Here is a 16,516-nt window from a genome sequence, read left to right on the forward strand (position 1 = left end):
TAGGGTAGCCTTGCAACAGACTTAGTCTCCCTTTTTATGTCCTGGATTTTGACAGTCCAGGCACACCACATCCTTCACAGGATCAAAGGGATTACTCATATTGTACCCTCCCCACTCAGGTTTAGGAGAGGCACATGACTTTCCTTCCTAAGCAGGCTTTTGAGGCTGTTGTGAGAACTCTTTTTTTTTATCCTAGTAATTGCCTTTTTCCCTGGAGGGTGGTTAAATCTCCTTTCTTGGGATTAGCTCTTTGGGACTTTTAAGAAATCCTTGGGCACACCCATACGTCAGTTGCCTTACCAGGCTGCTTGGAGTCAGACAACTTGGAATCTATTAGATTTAGGTGTAACTCTGAATAACAATTACTCAAGATATGATTAGATTAGAAAGTCCATCATAAATAGTGACTGCATTGCCTTTCAGCCAGCCCTCAAGTGATTTAATTGAGACATCGACAAAGTCAACCTTAGATTATTGAGTGTTTGTGTGTATGTCCTGAACTTCTTCCAGTACTCTTCAGGTCTGAGACCAAACTTCTGCACCGGTCATCCTTCATGTGAGTGTAATAGCCAACGTGACCCTCTTCTGAAGCCCGTAGTGTAGCAGTTAGAGACCTGGCATTTTAGCGGGTCTATCCCCAGACTTCGTGCTGTTTGGCCTCCCATTTGTGACCCATTTTTCATTGGTTTTAGGACTCTGGGCACTTTACCACTGCCAATCAGTGCTAAAGTGCATATGCTCTCGAATGTAAATTGTGTTACGATTGGTTTTCCATGATTGATATATTTGATTTACAAGTAAGTCCCTAGTGCACTGCACTGTGTGTGCCCAGGGCCTGTAAATTAAATGCTACTAGTAGGCCTGCAGCACTGGTTGTGCCACCCACACAACTAGCCTTTTAACCCGTTTACCACGGGCGAAAATCTGCAGCGGTGCGGCGCCTTTGAAGAGTGGGCGGGGCCACGTCGGCCAACGGACGTGCGCAGCACTACGGGAGGTAGTGCTCGCGACGGCCGTTGGCCGACAGAAGCAGCAAACGGGTTAAAGGTGTCTCAGACCTGCCACTGCAGTGTCTGCATGTAGCTTTCACTGCCATGTCAACCTGGCAAGTGCACCCACTTGCCAGGCCCTAACCTTCCCTTTTCTTTCATATGTCACCGCTAAGGTGCGCCCAAGGTAGACCCATGAGCATAGTGCAGTGTATGTGTAAGGTAGGACATGTAGTAGTGTTTTACATGTCCGGATAGTGAAATACAGCATGTCGTTTTTTACTATTAAAAGTTTGTCTGTCCCATAGGTTAACATAGGAACTACCTTGTAACATCTTACAAGTCTATCTTTCCATTGGGACAAGCTAGAGAAATTGGTGTTTAGGCTCTCTGAACTCTGAATTTAATACCACATCTTTAGTAAAGGTAGTTTTTAAATTGTGTGCTTGAAAATGCAACTTTTAGAAAGAGTGCATTTTCTTACTTCACCATCATTTGTGCCTCTGCCTATTTGTGTATTTACTAGGGGTGGGTGGAATTTGCGAAATTAACTTTCGCAAATGATCGCGAAAATGTTTAAAATTATCGCAAACAAGCGGAAATATCGCAAAGATGCGGAAGTTTTTTTCCCGCATGTTCGCGAGATTTTCTGCATGGTTGCGGGTCGCCAACTTACCCATGGGGTTGCTTGCGGGCACGGCCATCTTGTTTTGAGTTGTCTCGCGGTGCATGATCGCGAGAAGAAAGACCTGATCGCGCGACGCATGATGTCACTGCGGGCGCGAACTGTCGCGAGACAGCGCAAATGGCTAAAAACAATACAACATCCCATGGAGAACGCGACCGGATCAAGAAAACTTGTCGGCGAACGCAGGGATTCAGTTAAGGCGATCGCGCACGAGAATGTATTATTTTACAGCGCGAGCAAGAAACAAATTATCGCCAAGCTGCGGAAACCGGAAATTTTGACATTTTCGCGCTCTCCGCGGAACGCGAAAATGTCAAATTATCGCAATTTCCGCGAACGGAACGAAATTTTCGCCCAGGCCTAGTATTTACTGTCTGGTTTTAGAGTGACAGGCTCTGGGGATGTGCTTACACAATACATAGTAACAAGGTGGGTTGAGGTGTGTCCTGCATTTTCTGGGTGACTCATAGCCTGGCTGAATAGACCTTTTCTGCATTTAGAGTCCCTTCAAAGTTCAACACTTTCCATAGTGTGCCTATGTCTGGAGTGGGAATATTAAAATATGACCCCTCCCCCAAAGTCCAAAACTTTCCCCAATGTGGTTAAGTTAAAGTAAGAGGCTTCGGCAAGGCACTTCTTGCAGCAGGAGAAGTAATTGCACTGCTGAGTGCCAAGGCAATCGGAGCAGAGTAGGTTCTCACAGTCACTGAGGCTAGTTAAGTAGTGCTCCAAGATGGCCCCTGGTGATCTGTGAGTCAGAACCACTCTGGAACAGTGGGGAACAATTGAAGTGGCTCAGGCTCTGGACAACAATTGGTGTGTGAGGCATCCCAGTGTGGGAGAGAAATAGGCTTGGATTGGCAGAGTGAGTAGCAGCTGAATACTTGATGAGCAGATTAGGCTTCAGAGTAGTGGTGATCTTTGAATGCAGCTTAGACCCTACACATGACTGGCAGGGAGGTGCGGATGAGGTGCTGGTTAACCTGCCTAACTGCCTTAAATTGAGCAGAGCAGTGGGAAAGAGAAAGAGGCTTGGCGCAGTGGAGCAGCAAAAGATGACCTACACACTGCCGGTGGAAATCGCTGGACCACTTGATTTGTGATACAACGAACAAATGATGGACGGAATGCTGACAATGCATACATTCTCCCCCAGTCAAGAGATCTGGGTTAAATCCATTGTTCTTTTGCCCACTACACCACCCCAGTTTAGACATGGCCATATGCAAATCAGTCTTGATCCTGTGCCTCATTGGAACAGTCCAGCCCGAACTGCCAAGCCATGTCTTCGCTGGACCAGAATCAAGCATCCTAGGACCGGTTTCTGGCTATCAGCCGTCATCAGCCAAGATAGCTTGACTCCAGTGGCGTAGTGAGCACGGGTCCCACGTCTGGGAATACCCATCCCACTTAGGGCGAAAAGCGTTACAACAAACAAATGATGGACGGAATGCTGACAATGCATACATTCTCCCCCAGTCAAGAGATCTGGGTTAAATCCATCGTTCTTTTGCCCACTACACCACCCCAGTTTAGACATGGCCATATGCAAATCAGTCTTGACCCTGTGCCTCATGGGAACACTCCAGCCCGAACTGCCAAGCCATGTCTTCCCTGGACCAGAATCAAGCATCCTAGGACCGGTTTCTGGCTATCAGCCGTCATCAGCCAGGATAGCTTGACTCCAGTGGCGTAGTGAGCACGGGTCCCACGTCTGGGAATACCCATCCCACTTAGGGCTAAAAGCGTTACAACAAACAAATGATGGACGGAATGCTGACAATGCATACATTCTCCCCCAGTCAAGAGATCTGGATTAAATCCATCGTTCTTTTGCCCACTACACCACCCCAGTTTAGACATGGCCATATGCAAATCAGTCTTGACCCTGTGCCTCATGGGAACAGTCCAGCCCGAACTGCCAAGCCATGTCTTCCCTGGACCAGAATCAAGCATCCTAGGACCGGTTTCTGGCTATCAGCCGTCATCAGCCAGGATAGCTTGACTCCAGTGGCGTAGTGAGCACGGGTCCCACGTCTGGGAATACCCATCCCACTTAGGGCGAAAAGCAATACAACAAACAAATGATGGACGGAATGCTGACAATGCATACATTCTCCCCCAGTCAAGAGATCTGGGTTAAATCCATCGTTCTTTTGCCCACTACACCACCCCAGTTTAGACATGGCCATATGCAAATCAGTCATGACCCTGTGCCTCATGGGAACAGTCCAGCCCGAACTGCCAAGCCATGTCTTCCCTGGACCAGAATCAAGCATCCTAGGACCGGTTTCTGGCTATCAGCCGTCATCAGCCAGGATAGCTTGACTCCAGTGGCGTAGTGAGCACGGGTCCCACGTCTGGGAATACCCATCCCACTTAGGGCGAAAAGCGTTACAACAAACAAATGATGGACGGAATGCTGACAATGCATACATTCTCCCCCAGTCAAGAGATCTGGGTTAAATCCATTGTTCTTTTGCCCACTACACCACCCCAGTTTAGACATGGCCATATGCAAATCAGTCTTGACCCTGTGCCTCATGGGAACAGTCCAGCCCGAACTGCCAAGCCATGTCTTCCCTGGACCAGAATCAAGCATCCTAGGACCGGTTTCTGGCTATCAGCCGTCATCAGCCAGGATAGCTTGACTCCAGTGGCATAGTGAGCACGGGTCCCACGTCTGGGAATACCCATCCCACTTAGGGCGAAAAGCGTTACAACAAACAAATGATGGACGGAATGCTGACAATGCATACATTCTCCCCCAGTCAAGAGATCTGGGATAAATCCATGGTTCTTTTGCCCACTACACCACCCCAGTTTAGACATGGCCATATGCAAATCAGTCTTGACCCTGTGCCTCATGGGAACAGTCCAGCCTGAACTGCTAAGCCATGGACCTCAGGTCTGTCGGGGGTTACAATGGTGTCATACCCCTTGAGGAACCTTCTGTAATAACCTATCAGACCCCGGAAAGCTCTGACCTCAGTCTGGGTTTTGGGAGGTTCCCAAGCCATGATTGTCGGGATCTTGAGCTGGAGAAGCAGCACATACCCTCCTCCAAATAGGTAGCCCACGTACACTACAGACACGAGATTGAAAGGACAGAGCGACGCCTATACCTGGAGCCATTTTCCCACAAAAGATCCTCTCTGGGGGGCACGCCACCCCACACAAACCCTGACTGGCGATTGAGCCCAGATAAAGTTTATGAACTAGTACCAGACACAGTTCCCAAATCATCTACAGGATTGACACCTTGTGAGCCTGAGCCAATTCGTTCCACACAAAGAGCTTCCACCAGGGCAACAGCACTGAAAAAATCTCCGGGATCGGGATTGACCCCGCTGTGAAGAGAAAGAGGGGGGCCCACAGAGCCCTAAACCTGCAAAATCGGCAACGATGAACAAAGGGGGGAACAACATTGACATAGATTCAAAAGTCCTAAGTAATGAGGAAATGCCGAATCCTGCCACTCCTCATTCCCCTTGTCCGGTCACGAATGAGGCTATGTGGTAGAGACTGGAAACCTTGGTCTCCACTATGTTAAATCCCATCACACTGAGATTGAGCAGGGTTGAAGAAAAAATAAATGGTCTGAATCTCAGGGTAAGTCTAATTTTTGTGCAATGGAGGCACTATTAGTTGGAACCAGGCCAAGGACACTGCCAAATGGAAAACCCCCGATCTCTCAAGAGATAAGCACATTAGCCCAAATCGCATAACAAACAAAACCAACAAGGATGAAGTCTGTACTCCAAAGTCTGGCACTCCCCATAGACATTAATTTGGCTATGAGCACGGATGAGCATAACATCATGATAGCCTATACATCCAGTGAGTTCGCCCAAACCTACACAAGCCCATTCTGTGCCAAAGATTAGAATAAAGCGGCTTATTAAATTAATCCATTAATAGATAACACCAATTGTGCAACAACCAGGCAGAGTAGAATAACATCAGGGAATGGTGGCATAGGAGTCAATAGAAAGTACGAAAGACCGGACCGTGGATTAACAAAGGCTGGAACTCAGACTTTACAATTGCCTCCTGTGGTTGCTCCCCTGGTGGTGGTACTGGGAAATGTGCCCATAGTGCGGGAGGGATAGGCAGATTCCACAGGCAAATTGATGACTAAAGCTATGCATTGGGAGGACCAAAAACTGAAGGGGGGATTCTGGACGGGGGCATACAAAGCCAATTGATTATGGCGAGAAGAGTTACCTGGATAGGGCCCACAAGGAAAGAAATTTGGGGAGATTGTGTGGTTTTAAATTTTAACAATGGCTTCATCGTCAGATCCCTTTTGGATAATTTGCGCAACGTCCTAGTTAGAAATCCCACGAATATTATCGTGTTACCACTGGGCTTTTTTATAGACCACCTTTCCAACAATTAACAGGGAGCTGCCCCCACCGTGTGGAGAGACAGACATGGGTGGCCCAAAGAGGTTTAACTAGGTTCACTGACTTAGGACTTGAAAACAGATTTGCCCCTCTCTCTTATTTAGAAGCTTGTGACTGACTGCAGATAGTACAACCAAATCATATAGAGAGCAGTGAAAGTCAGCCCACCCCAGCCCCTGATATTGTGATAGACCACAGTCAGTGCAACTAAATCATACAGAGAGTAGAGAGAGCCAGCCCATTCCGGCCTCTGCCGTTGAGGACAGCCCACGGTCATTAATAAGACAACAGGGGATGCAAAAAGTGTCTCCCCTCGGATGCTGCCAGAGAAGGCTGAAGTAAAGGGCTTGGAAATAAACTACTCATCTACCATTTAGGGAATTAGCAATCAGGTGGGCATCGACCCCCCGAATGGTGAGCCGGTAAGCTTGCTAATAGCTATTGCATCAGGGTACATTGCTGGTCTACAATCTAAGATTGCGTCTGCAGACTGGTCATTATTTATAGAGGGGCAAGATATTTGGACCTTTCAGGAAACATGGACACAGAATTCCATTTTTCGCCAAGGCTACCTGAATTTTGCAAAACCTGCCATTGCTAGACAAAAAGGGAGACCCTTTGGGGGGCCCACTATCTGGGCAAGGCAACATCCAGGTTACTGGGTTGAAGAGATAACAATGGATACCCCTGACATCTTGGCTATCAAACCACGCTCAAAACACGATCTAGATATATTAGTGATCAATGTATATGTGAGAGGGATGGCGGGCGGGAAACTCTCAAATACTTTCTCCCAATTAGACACCTTTATTGAGAATCATAGGGGGAAAACTATATGGTAATCGCAGATGATTTTAATTGTACTTTTGAGCCCCTACGTTACGAAGACGGTGGCCTCAGTAGCGTTGAGGACTCCTCCTGGGGCATCCCATTGTTAACATTACCCCCGATAAAAAAATTGACAGAGTCTGCACTCCAGCTAAAAAGCTTGTGTCTGGAGCGTGGTATTAGGGCTGTATATGAGAGGACACTATCGGACAGCGAGGGCCAGCATACTTACAACCAATGTTCCCTCTAATTTTTTTCCTCTGTGTGCTGCAGTGTAAGGTCTCTGTGTGCTGAAGCCAAAGCAATGTGCGTAAAGAACCGGACCGCATGTGGGGGTGCAGCGACCGGGCTATGACATGGGGATTCCTGCTTGATTGTGAGTAGTACGCTACTCCCGAACCCAAACAGGATTAGGAGGGAATTAGTATAGGGAAATATGAAATTAATTTGAGTGGTGGACAAAGCGCAAAGAGTCCGACACCTAAAAACACTGCCCCTGAGAATAATCTGGGCCAATCTCAGACTGGGAGAGTAAAATGCAAGCCAGGGAGAGGGGCTGAGAGCCCCCCTTGTTGTGGAGACATAACGTTGGTACAGACCTGGAGGAGGAATGGCCCAGTTCACACCTGGGAAGGTGGAGGCTCAGGTGCGCAACACCCATTGGACTCAAAGGGCTTCCGCCCCCCGTCATGTGTGGCATCCCGGGATGAGACAGCTTCCCGGGCACACACACAGCCGCACCTGAGCCCTTCACAGGTCTTTAAAAGACCATTTGCATGTTAATGAGGCCTCGCTGTTGTTTCACCCCTTCTAAGAGCCCCGGCAGCTCCACTCTGCCTATTGCTTAAAGATTCAGCCCCACCTGAAATTTTTTCTTAGCCCCCCCCCCCCCGAAATTTGGCTCTAGTTGCGCCTCTGCGGAGGCTTGAGCATACCTTCCACAATTCCCAGCTACTTGTGCCACGAGTAGTGCTGATAGATGTATCCCCTGCATTCTGGGATTTGTGGTCCTGGTTTTACAATACTACTAGTCCCAGAAAACTAAGTAAGCCCTGTACTGGATAAAAGTGGCAATAATTATTTACGATGTTTGTCTGCGCACAGTACTTTTGACATAATCAAAAGGAACACTATATATCAATAAAGAACGGGCTTTTATAGTGCATAAACTGAATGTAGGAAACGTCTCTCCTGCTATAGTAGTGCCTTTTTAGGTCTTGCGTAGCGTTGCAGCGCAATGCTCTGCGAGACCTCTTGTGCGCAAGAAGATTTCAGAAGGGGACTTGAAGCCCCATCCCTCAATTGCATTGGCTGGCGTCACCGTTTATGTAAAACGGTGGCCGCCGATTTAAAGTGAGGCTTTTTGGTTGCATCCCTTTGGCCTTTTCGTCCGGCCCATCGGACTTGATTGTCTGCTTCACGGCTGCCGTGAAGCAATTCCTTATCTTTATTGGGGCCATCTGTGGTTGTAATAGAGGCTTGTTTACTCCGGGCAGGCAACATGGAAGGGCGGAAACGCTGTATCTGTAAGGCGGCCTGGAGTGAGGAGCGCCGAGGAAATCGATGGCAGCCAGGAGGAGAAGTGGTTTTTAAAGATCTGGGCAGCATCTGGCATTCTGCAGATGAAAACATATGACTCACAAGCAGAAGAGATGACAAGACATTACCAAATTCGCGCCAAAACTCCCCGGGCACAGTGGCGTTTCCAGTCGCTCTGGAGATGTTTGCAGGAACCAGCTGCAGGTTCGGGTCTCATATTTCTTTACTATAAACCTAGAGCCAGCAACACCACGTCGATCCTTAAAGCATGGCCCCCGCACTTCACTGACTCTGCGTAAACACCAGCGAGAAATGTCTGTGATTGTCGAGCAGTTTTGAGTGTTGTACAACAGCACACGTTTAACACGACAGTTTGTTTAGATTATGGAATTGCAGAGAGTGTTATCTCACTGTTTCTGTTAGACAAAATGAATGCTTCTCCTTTAGAAATCTGCATGCCCGCAGCGCTTAGAAACTTCAGAGATGGAGCTATATAAAGCTCATCTGATGTTTTTCGGCATGTGGTGCCGAGGCAGGAAGGTGGGACCTCTTCTACAAGGGAGCCTGGGTGTTTCGAACTGAAGACCTTAAGAATGACTGCATGGGCTTGCATTGGATAGGAACTGATCGAGGCAGTCAGTGGAGCTGCCCTGCGCTTGGTGTGATGTCATCACTTTCTGTCGGTTGGGGGCAGCTGCTCGGTTCAGAGGTTGTACAGCCGCATAGATGCTGTGATGGGTATGTGCCCTCTCGGTGACAATGGTACGTCTTCGATGCGATTCAATTAGTTGGTGAGATGCATGACAAGCTGTGGTGCATGGTGCCGACACGGATGCATGCCAAGAACCGTGATGACAATATGAAAAGTGGGCACCGAGAATCTAAGAGATGCTTCACCAGGGGTAGCAGGTTTACAATTGTGTGCACACCTTTCAGCCAAGTGTGCAAGGCCTGGTGTGCTCTCCTTGTGCCCCGAGAGCGGGCCATCGATAATAGAGTATAAACATGCACCAAAGGAAGCGGAAGTGACGAAGATGCTCGCACGAGACGCTGAATCACTCTATATAGTATAGAAGAAAAGTAAAAAAATGCTCACATGTGGGACTGCCCTGAAGGGTGTAACAGCCAATGTTTACTCCCACTCCTAGAGTATGGGGCAGTGTGACATAAGTGGGGACTTCCCTTACCCAGACAAAAGAGTGTAAGGTCTCTTTTATTTAAATATACAACAGCTGCTGAATTAATACAGATGAACTAGTCACAGTCACAGAGAAATCTAAAACTGCAATAATCAAAAAACAAAAATGTGACACATATTGGAAGAGAAATGAAGATATTTGTGACCGGTCTGAGGCATGCAGCATGTCCAGAAGCACCACGTGTGCTTTCACACTCACTAACATATATTAGTGATTATGAAAGAACACGTCGTCCTTTTAGGCTTGCTACATACCTTTTGGTAATCGAGTGCAGCAGACTGCGTGCCTTTTGAAAGTTTTCTGTTAATTGCAGCGCCGGACAGGCTAATACAAGGGCTGCGATTAACATGAAAACTTGCAAAAAGGCACGCTATCTGCCACGCTAGATTAACAAAAGGTATGCAGCAAGCCCAAAAGCATGATGTTTGCTTTCACAATCACTAGTATCTCATAGTGATTATGAAAGCACTCGTATCACAATCACTAATATATATTAGTTACTAATATATATTAGTGATTGTAAAAGCACAGGTCGTGCTTTTAGGCTTGCTGTATGCCTTTTGTTAACAGCCAGCATGCCCTTTCTTAATACAGCGCAGCTGGGGGCAGATTGTCTGCTTTTGTTAAAGTATTCCTGATGATCGCAGAGCCCGTCTACAGGGCGCGGCGATCAACAGGATACTTGCCTCTAGGGGGATGGGTGTGCTGTGTGTGCGCACTTCAAAGCCACTGCGCGCTGGGAGTGAAAGACGTGCGCGCCCGCGCGCGCGCGCACGTTGCTGGGAACAGTGCTTACAACAATGGGGTAAGAAGCAGTCGAATTGAATATTTTCTCATTAATTTGGAGCTGTGGTCCCGACTAATCGATATGTCGATCCAACAGAGAACCGAGAGTGATCATAACCCTTTATTATTAACCCTACAGACAAAGGGGCTGGATATGCAGTCCGAGTTGATTGAGATAGTGACTGCAGATGTAATTCTGACAAATGATTTGCGAAGGGTAAAATGGGTAACATTAATGGAAAATGATAATACCCTAGAGCAGATGAAGTTAGCGGTGGAAAATACACTAACAGCCATCTCAAATCAAGATACCCAGGATGACATTGACACTGCGATTTCAAAGGCACACGAAGAGCTGTTTGCGAGGCTTAAATGTTTTTTTGTCAAGATTGAAAAAACAAGCAGTCGAGAAGCCCAAAATTCAGCTAGTTGGTACAAAAAGGACTGTAGAGTTGCGTATAAGCATCTGTCACAAGCCATAAGGGAAAAAACACTAGAGGCGGTTAAAATCGCACGGACCGCGTATAAAAAAGCCCAACATGTTGCCAAAAAGGAGTTTGATGAACAAAGATGGAACAATTTTTTTCAAGCAAGTTACAGGGAGAACATGCAGAAATTTTGGCAGATAATAAATTGGTGCAGTGGTGAAATTAGGCAAGCCCCGGTTAATAATGTAGCACCAGAACAGTTGGTTTCATATTTCCAGGCACAATTTGCTGCCACGCCTGATAGTCTTAATAATCATTTTGAAATAGTTCCTGACACCATGCTGACCTTTGGGATTGGGGAGGTCGAAACTGCCCTGGACGCAATCCCAAAGGGAAGGGCCCTCGGCCCGGACTGTATTCCGGCCGATCTAGTTAGACATGACAGAGCCAACTGGCTTAAATATATTCATACAATAGCTAATGCTATAGCCAGAGGGGCTCCTATTCCTGAATCCTGGTGTGGTGCTGAAATCATACCAATATACAAAAAAGAGGACCGCACTTGCCCAAGCAATTATAGGCCAATAAGTGTAATAAACACGATGCAAATGATCATGGCCAGGCTAGTGCTGAGCAGAATTAACACATAGATAGGTGAATATGATATTTTATCAACATTACAAGCTGGTTGTTGCACCCATGTTAGTACTATTGATCAAGTTTTCAGGTTTATGCTGATTTACTAGAATATCGTAGTTATAGCAGGGGGAACAATATAAGCAGCTTTAATAGATTTAAAGTATGCGTTCAATTTAGTCCCCCGCAACAACCTATGGGAATCATTAAAGGAATCAGGAATGCTGTTAGAACTTCTCTCCTTAATTGTAAAATTGCATGAGTCAAACTATGCTCAGGTCCGCTGGGGATCACAGGGAACGGATCAGTTCCCAGTAAGTAAAGGGGTTTGACAAGGGTGCATCCTGGCTCCCACCCTTTTCTCTTTGTTTATTAATAGGGTTGTAAGTTATTTTTCTACATATTCAACAGATGCACCCACACTTGCCGGCTTGAAGGTACCTTTATTAATGTTCGCAGATGATACCCTATTTCTATCCAAGACACAAATAGGTCTGCAACGAGCCTTGGATGGATTTATAGACTTCTGCAATGACTATGAGTTAGTAGTTAATGTAGACAAAACGAAATTCATGGTCTTACATAGACATAAAATAGTGAGAGGGAGAGTAGCCATGGGCAATGCTCTCCTGGAACAAACTGACACTTTTACATATCTGGGGTCACCCTGGGAAAGAGGATAAATTGGAAACCCCAGATAGAGATATTGGCCCTTAGCCATGCCCAACTTGCAGGTGTCCTAATAAAAGAGCACCGACTTTCACAAACAAAGCCGGTATGCCCTGGAATAACGATTTATAATGCTAAGATCAGGGCCTCAATATTATAGGGTGCTGAGCTCTGGGGCTTTGAAAATTTAACATCCTTAGCCAAAGCCCAGAATAAGTTCATGAGATCCCTAACAGGTCTCCCACAATCCACTCCTCTTAAACCCCTTTTTTTAAACTTCTGCTGCATTGCATTAGAGGAGGTAGCCCGATTTAGGCCTATAGCATATTGGATAAGGCTCTGGACTACACCGGAGCAGTTACCCTACGCTAATGCGGTAAAACATGTAAGAGATATCGATTAGTCATGTAAAATTAAATGGTTACAAAAGATCAAGTGTACGTTGGTCGATATGGGGCTTCGCCATCTGTGGGAGGATCCTGTAGGTAGTTTGTTTCCAACAAAAAAGATTGTAAGGAAGCATACTGGAATATGGTTAACATCAAGTCTATGTCATCTATACAAAACACTTCCCTTACTGGTATCTTTCTGAAGCACAAGTTTGAAACAAGGTTTGAAGCATACTGGAACTTTATTACTAGATCATATGACAGGAAATTGTATCATCAATTTAGAGTAGGCTCACGCCCCATAAAATCTTTGACCTCAAAATGGCAAAATGTAATAGATATTAAATGTCCCTCTTGCCAAACGACAGATGAGTCTATTATGCACATATTGTTTGTATGCCCAGCATACAAGTGCCCCAGAGTTAAATGGCTAAAGCCAATTTGTTCTAGTCTTGGTACAAGATCAAGCAAAACCGCACTTCATATATTGAAAACAAATCTGCATGAAGATATAGTAATAGCAACGGATAAGTTTCTAAGCTGGATGTGGGATATTCGAAGGAAACAAATGTCAACCCTGCTTTTAATGATTTTTAAGTGTTTATATAGATTGTCATTTGGGGAGCTTTGTATCTGCACTAAATTTGCGTCTTTCTTGTACACTAGATCGGTGCCTATCAGTAGACAAGAATATGAAAAAATGTACACCTAAGGCTTGCAAAATCTATATTAGGGATTATAAGTGCAATATCATTAAATGCCAAACGTTTTTTAATTTTTTAACATTTTAAGAATTTTTAACTCAACTTTTTATTATTTGTAATATTACAGTATGTATTAGTGAAAATCAATGTGTTGTATTCGACTGTTTTATTCTGTCTTTATTGATTGTAAATTTCGAAATAAAGACTAATTTGATATATGGTACCTCCCTGTAGGAAATAAAAAGTAATGGAAGTAGGACATCCGACTTCCAACAGAGTTTCTCAAATAAACCCATAATCATACAATTTAGGGTTGTTCTACCCCATGAAACTCATACAGCTCTGGACAGTTACTCAGTAGAGACCATTCTTCCCCTTTAGGCTCCAGCTCGGCCCCCCTAACCATCAGATTCCCTCTGGCCTGTAGGGAGTTTTGAAGCTGATCTCCTATACTTCTTGCCCTTCCTCTTTGTAGGTTGTACCTGGGCCGCAAATTTCTACTTTGCTTCACAACAGAAACTCCACTGAAATGGAAAGGCTCACAGCTACCTTCTTAGGGCCAGAAACCCTCCTCACTCACGGGTCACTATTGGTATGGGTTACATTTCATCTCATTGCCATGACTGACTACCCTATGGAGGACATCTGTCATATACTGCTCTGAGGAAAACAGCCAGTCAGCCACTGTGGTCATGTTGGCTCCTGTATCCCTCAGAGCCTCTACCTTGGTCCTGTTGATGATTGGCCATCACCTATACTTCACCATGCTGGAAGGTAAGGCAGCCAGGGTATCAACATCCACCCCAGCAACGGAGACCAAGGTGGCTTAAGTCTAACAACTGGTTTCCACTGGGCAAACCTCCACCCACATTTCTATACTTCCAGTACTTTCGGACTCCCCACTATGGGAGTATAGGGTAGCCTTGCAACAGACTTAGTCTCCCTTTTTATGTCCTGGATTTTGACAGTCCAGGCACACCACATCCTTCACAGGATCAAAGGGATTACTCATATTGTACCCTCCCCACTCAGGTTTAGGAGAGGCACATGACTTTCCTTCCTAAGCAGGCTTTTGAGGCTGTTGTGAGAACTCTTTTTTTTTATCCTAGTAATTGCCTTTTTCCCTGGAGGGTGGTTAAATCTCCTTTCTTGGGATTAGCTCTTTGGGACTTTTAAGAAATCCTTGGGCACACCCATACGTCAGTTGCCTTACCAGGCTGCTTGGAGTCAGACAACTTGGAATCTATTAGATTTAGGTGTAACTCTGAATAACAATTACTCAAGATATGATTAGATTAGAAAGTCCATCATAAATAGTGACTGCATTGCCTTTCAGCCAGCCCTCAAGTGATTTAATTGAGACATCGACAAAGTCAACCTTAGATTATTGAGTGTTTGTGTGTATGTCCTGAACTTCTTCCAGTACTCTTCAGGTCTGAGACCAAACTTCTGCACCGGTCATCCTTCATGTGAGTGTAATAGCCAACGTGACCCTCTTCTTCAGCCCGTAGTGTAGCAGTTAGAGACCTGGCATTTTAGCGGGTCTATCCCCAGACTTCGTGCTGTTTGGCCTCCCATTTGTGACCCATTTTTCATTGGTTTTAGGACTCTGGGCACTTTACCACTGCCAATCAGTGCTAAAGTGCATATGCTCTCGAATGTAAATTGTGTTACGATTGGTTTTCCATGATTGATATATTTGATTTACAAGTAAGTCCCTAGTGCACTGCACTGTGTGTGCCCAGGGCCTGTAAATTAAATGCTACTAGTAGGCCTGCAGCACTGGTTGTGCCACCCACACAACTAGCCTTTTAACCCGTTTACCACGGGCGAAAATCTGCAGCGGTGCGGCGCCTTTGAAGAGTGGGCGGGGCCACGTCGGCCAACGGACGTGCGCAGCACTACGGGAGGTAGTGCTCGCGACGGCCGTTGGCCGACAGAAGCAGCAAACGGGTTAAAGGTGTCTCAGACCTGCCACTGCAGTGTCTGCATGTAGCTTTCACTGCCATGTCAACCTGGCAAGTGCACCCACTTGCCAGGCCCTAACCTTCCCTTTTCTTTCATATGTCACCGCTAAGGTGCGCCCAAGGTAGACCCATGAGCATAGTGCAGTGTATGTGTAAGGTAGGACATGTAGTAGTGTTTTACATGTCCGGATAGTGAAATACAGCATGTCGTTTTTTACTATTAAAAGTTTGTCTGTCCCATAGGTTAACATAGGAACTACCTTGTAACATCTTACAAGTCTATCTTTCCATTGGGACAAGCTAGAGAAATTGGTGTTTAGGCTCTCTGAACTCTGAATTTAATACCACATCTTTAGTAAAGGTAGTTTTTAAAATGTGTGCTTGAAAATGCAACTTTTAGAAAGAGTGCATTTTCTTACTTCACCATCATTTGTGCCTCTGCCTATTTGTGTATTTACTAGGGGTGGGTGGAATTTGCGAAATTAACTTTCGCAAATGATCGCGAAAATGTTTAAAATTATCGCAAACAAGCGGAAATATCGCAAAGATGCGGAAGTTTTTTTCCCGCATGTTCGCGAGATTTTCTGCATGGTTGCGGGTCGCCAACTTACCCATGGGGTTGCTTGCGGGCACGGCCATCTTGTTTTGAGTTGTCTCGCGGTGCATGATCGCGAGAAGAAAGACCTGATCGCGCGACGCATGATGTCACTGCGGGCGCGAACTGTCGCGAGACAGCGCAAATGGCTAAAAACAATACAACATCCCATGGAGAACGCGACCGGATCAAGAAAACTTGTCGGCGAACGCAGGGATTCAGTTAAGGCGACCGCGCACGAGAATGTATTATTTTACAGCGCGAGCAAGAAACAAATTATCGCCAAGCTGCGGAAACCGGAAATTTTGACATTTTCGCGCTCTCCGCGGAACGCGAAAATGTCAAATTATCGCAATTTCCGCGAACGGAACGAAATTTTCGCCCAGACCTAGTATTTACTGTCTGGTTTTAGAGTGACAGGCTCTGGGGATGTGCTTACACAATACATAGTAACAAGGTGGGTTGAGGTGTGTCCTGCATTTTCTGGGTGACTCATAGCCTGGCTGAATAGACCTTTTCTGCATTTAGAGTCCCTTCAAAGTTCAACACTTTCCATAGTGTGCCTATGTCTGGAGTGGGAATATTAAAATATGACCCCTCCCCCAAAGTCCAAAACTTTCCCCAATGTGGTTAAGTTAAAGTAAGAGGCTTCGGCAAGGCACTTCTTGCAGCAGGAGAAGTAATTGCACT

General features: G+C 45.9%; 1 protein-coding gene across 2 annotated transcripts in view; it reads left to right on the forward strand.

Moving 5' to 3' along the window:
* The first annotated feature begins 8,317 nt into the window (after window positions 1-8,317).
* LOC146802432 (uncharacterized) overlaps window positions 8,318-16,516 on the forward strand; it is a 90,433-nt gene continuing 82,234 nt past the window's right edge. Inside the window, exon 1 of one of the 2 annotated variants that reach the window (XM_085620428.1) lies at window positions 8,318-8,657. In XM_085620428.1, the coding sequence (XP_085476554.1) occupies window positions 8,537-8,657 (121 nt within the window). In that variant the 5' untranslated portion in view covers window positions 8,318-8,536. Of the gene's footprint in view, window positions 8,658-8,988; window positions 9,216-16,516 lie in introns of those variants that run through there. The other variant, XM_085620429.1, reaches the window with a different exon arrangement.

Source organism: Triturus cristatus, chromosome 8, assembly GCF_964204655.1.
Source record: "Triturus cristatus chromosome 8, aTriCri1.1, whole genome shotgun sequence".
Taxonomy (NCBI): Eukaryota; Metazoa; Chordata; class Amphibia; order Caudata; family Salamandridae; genus Triturus; species Triturus cristatus.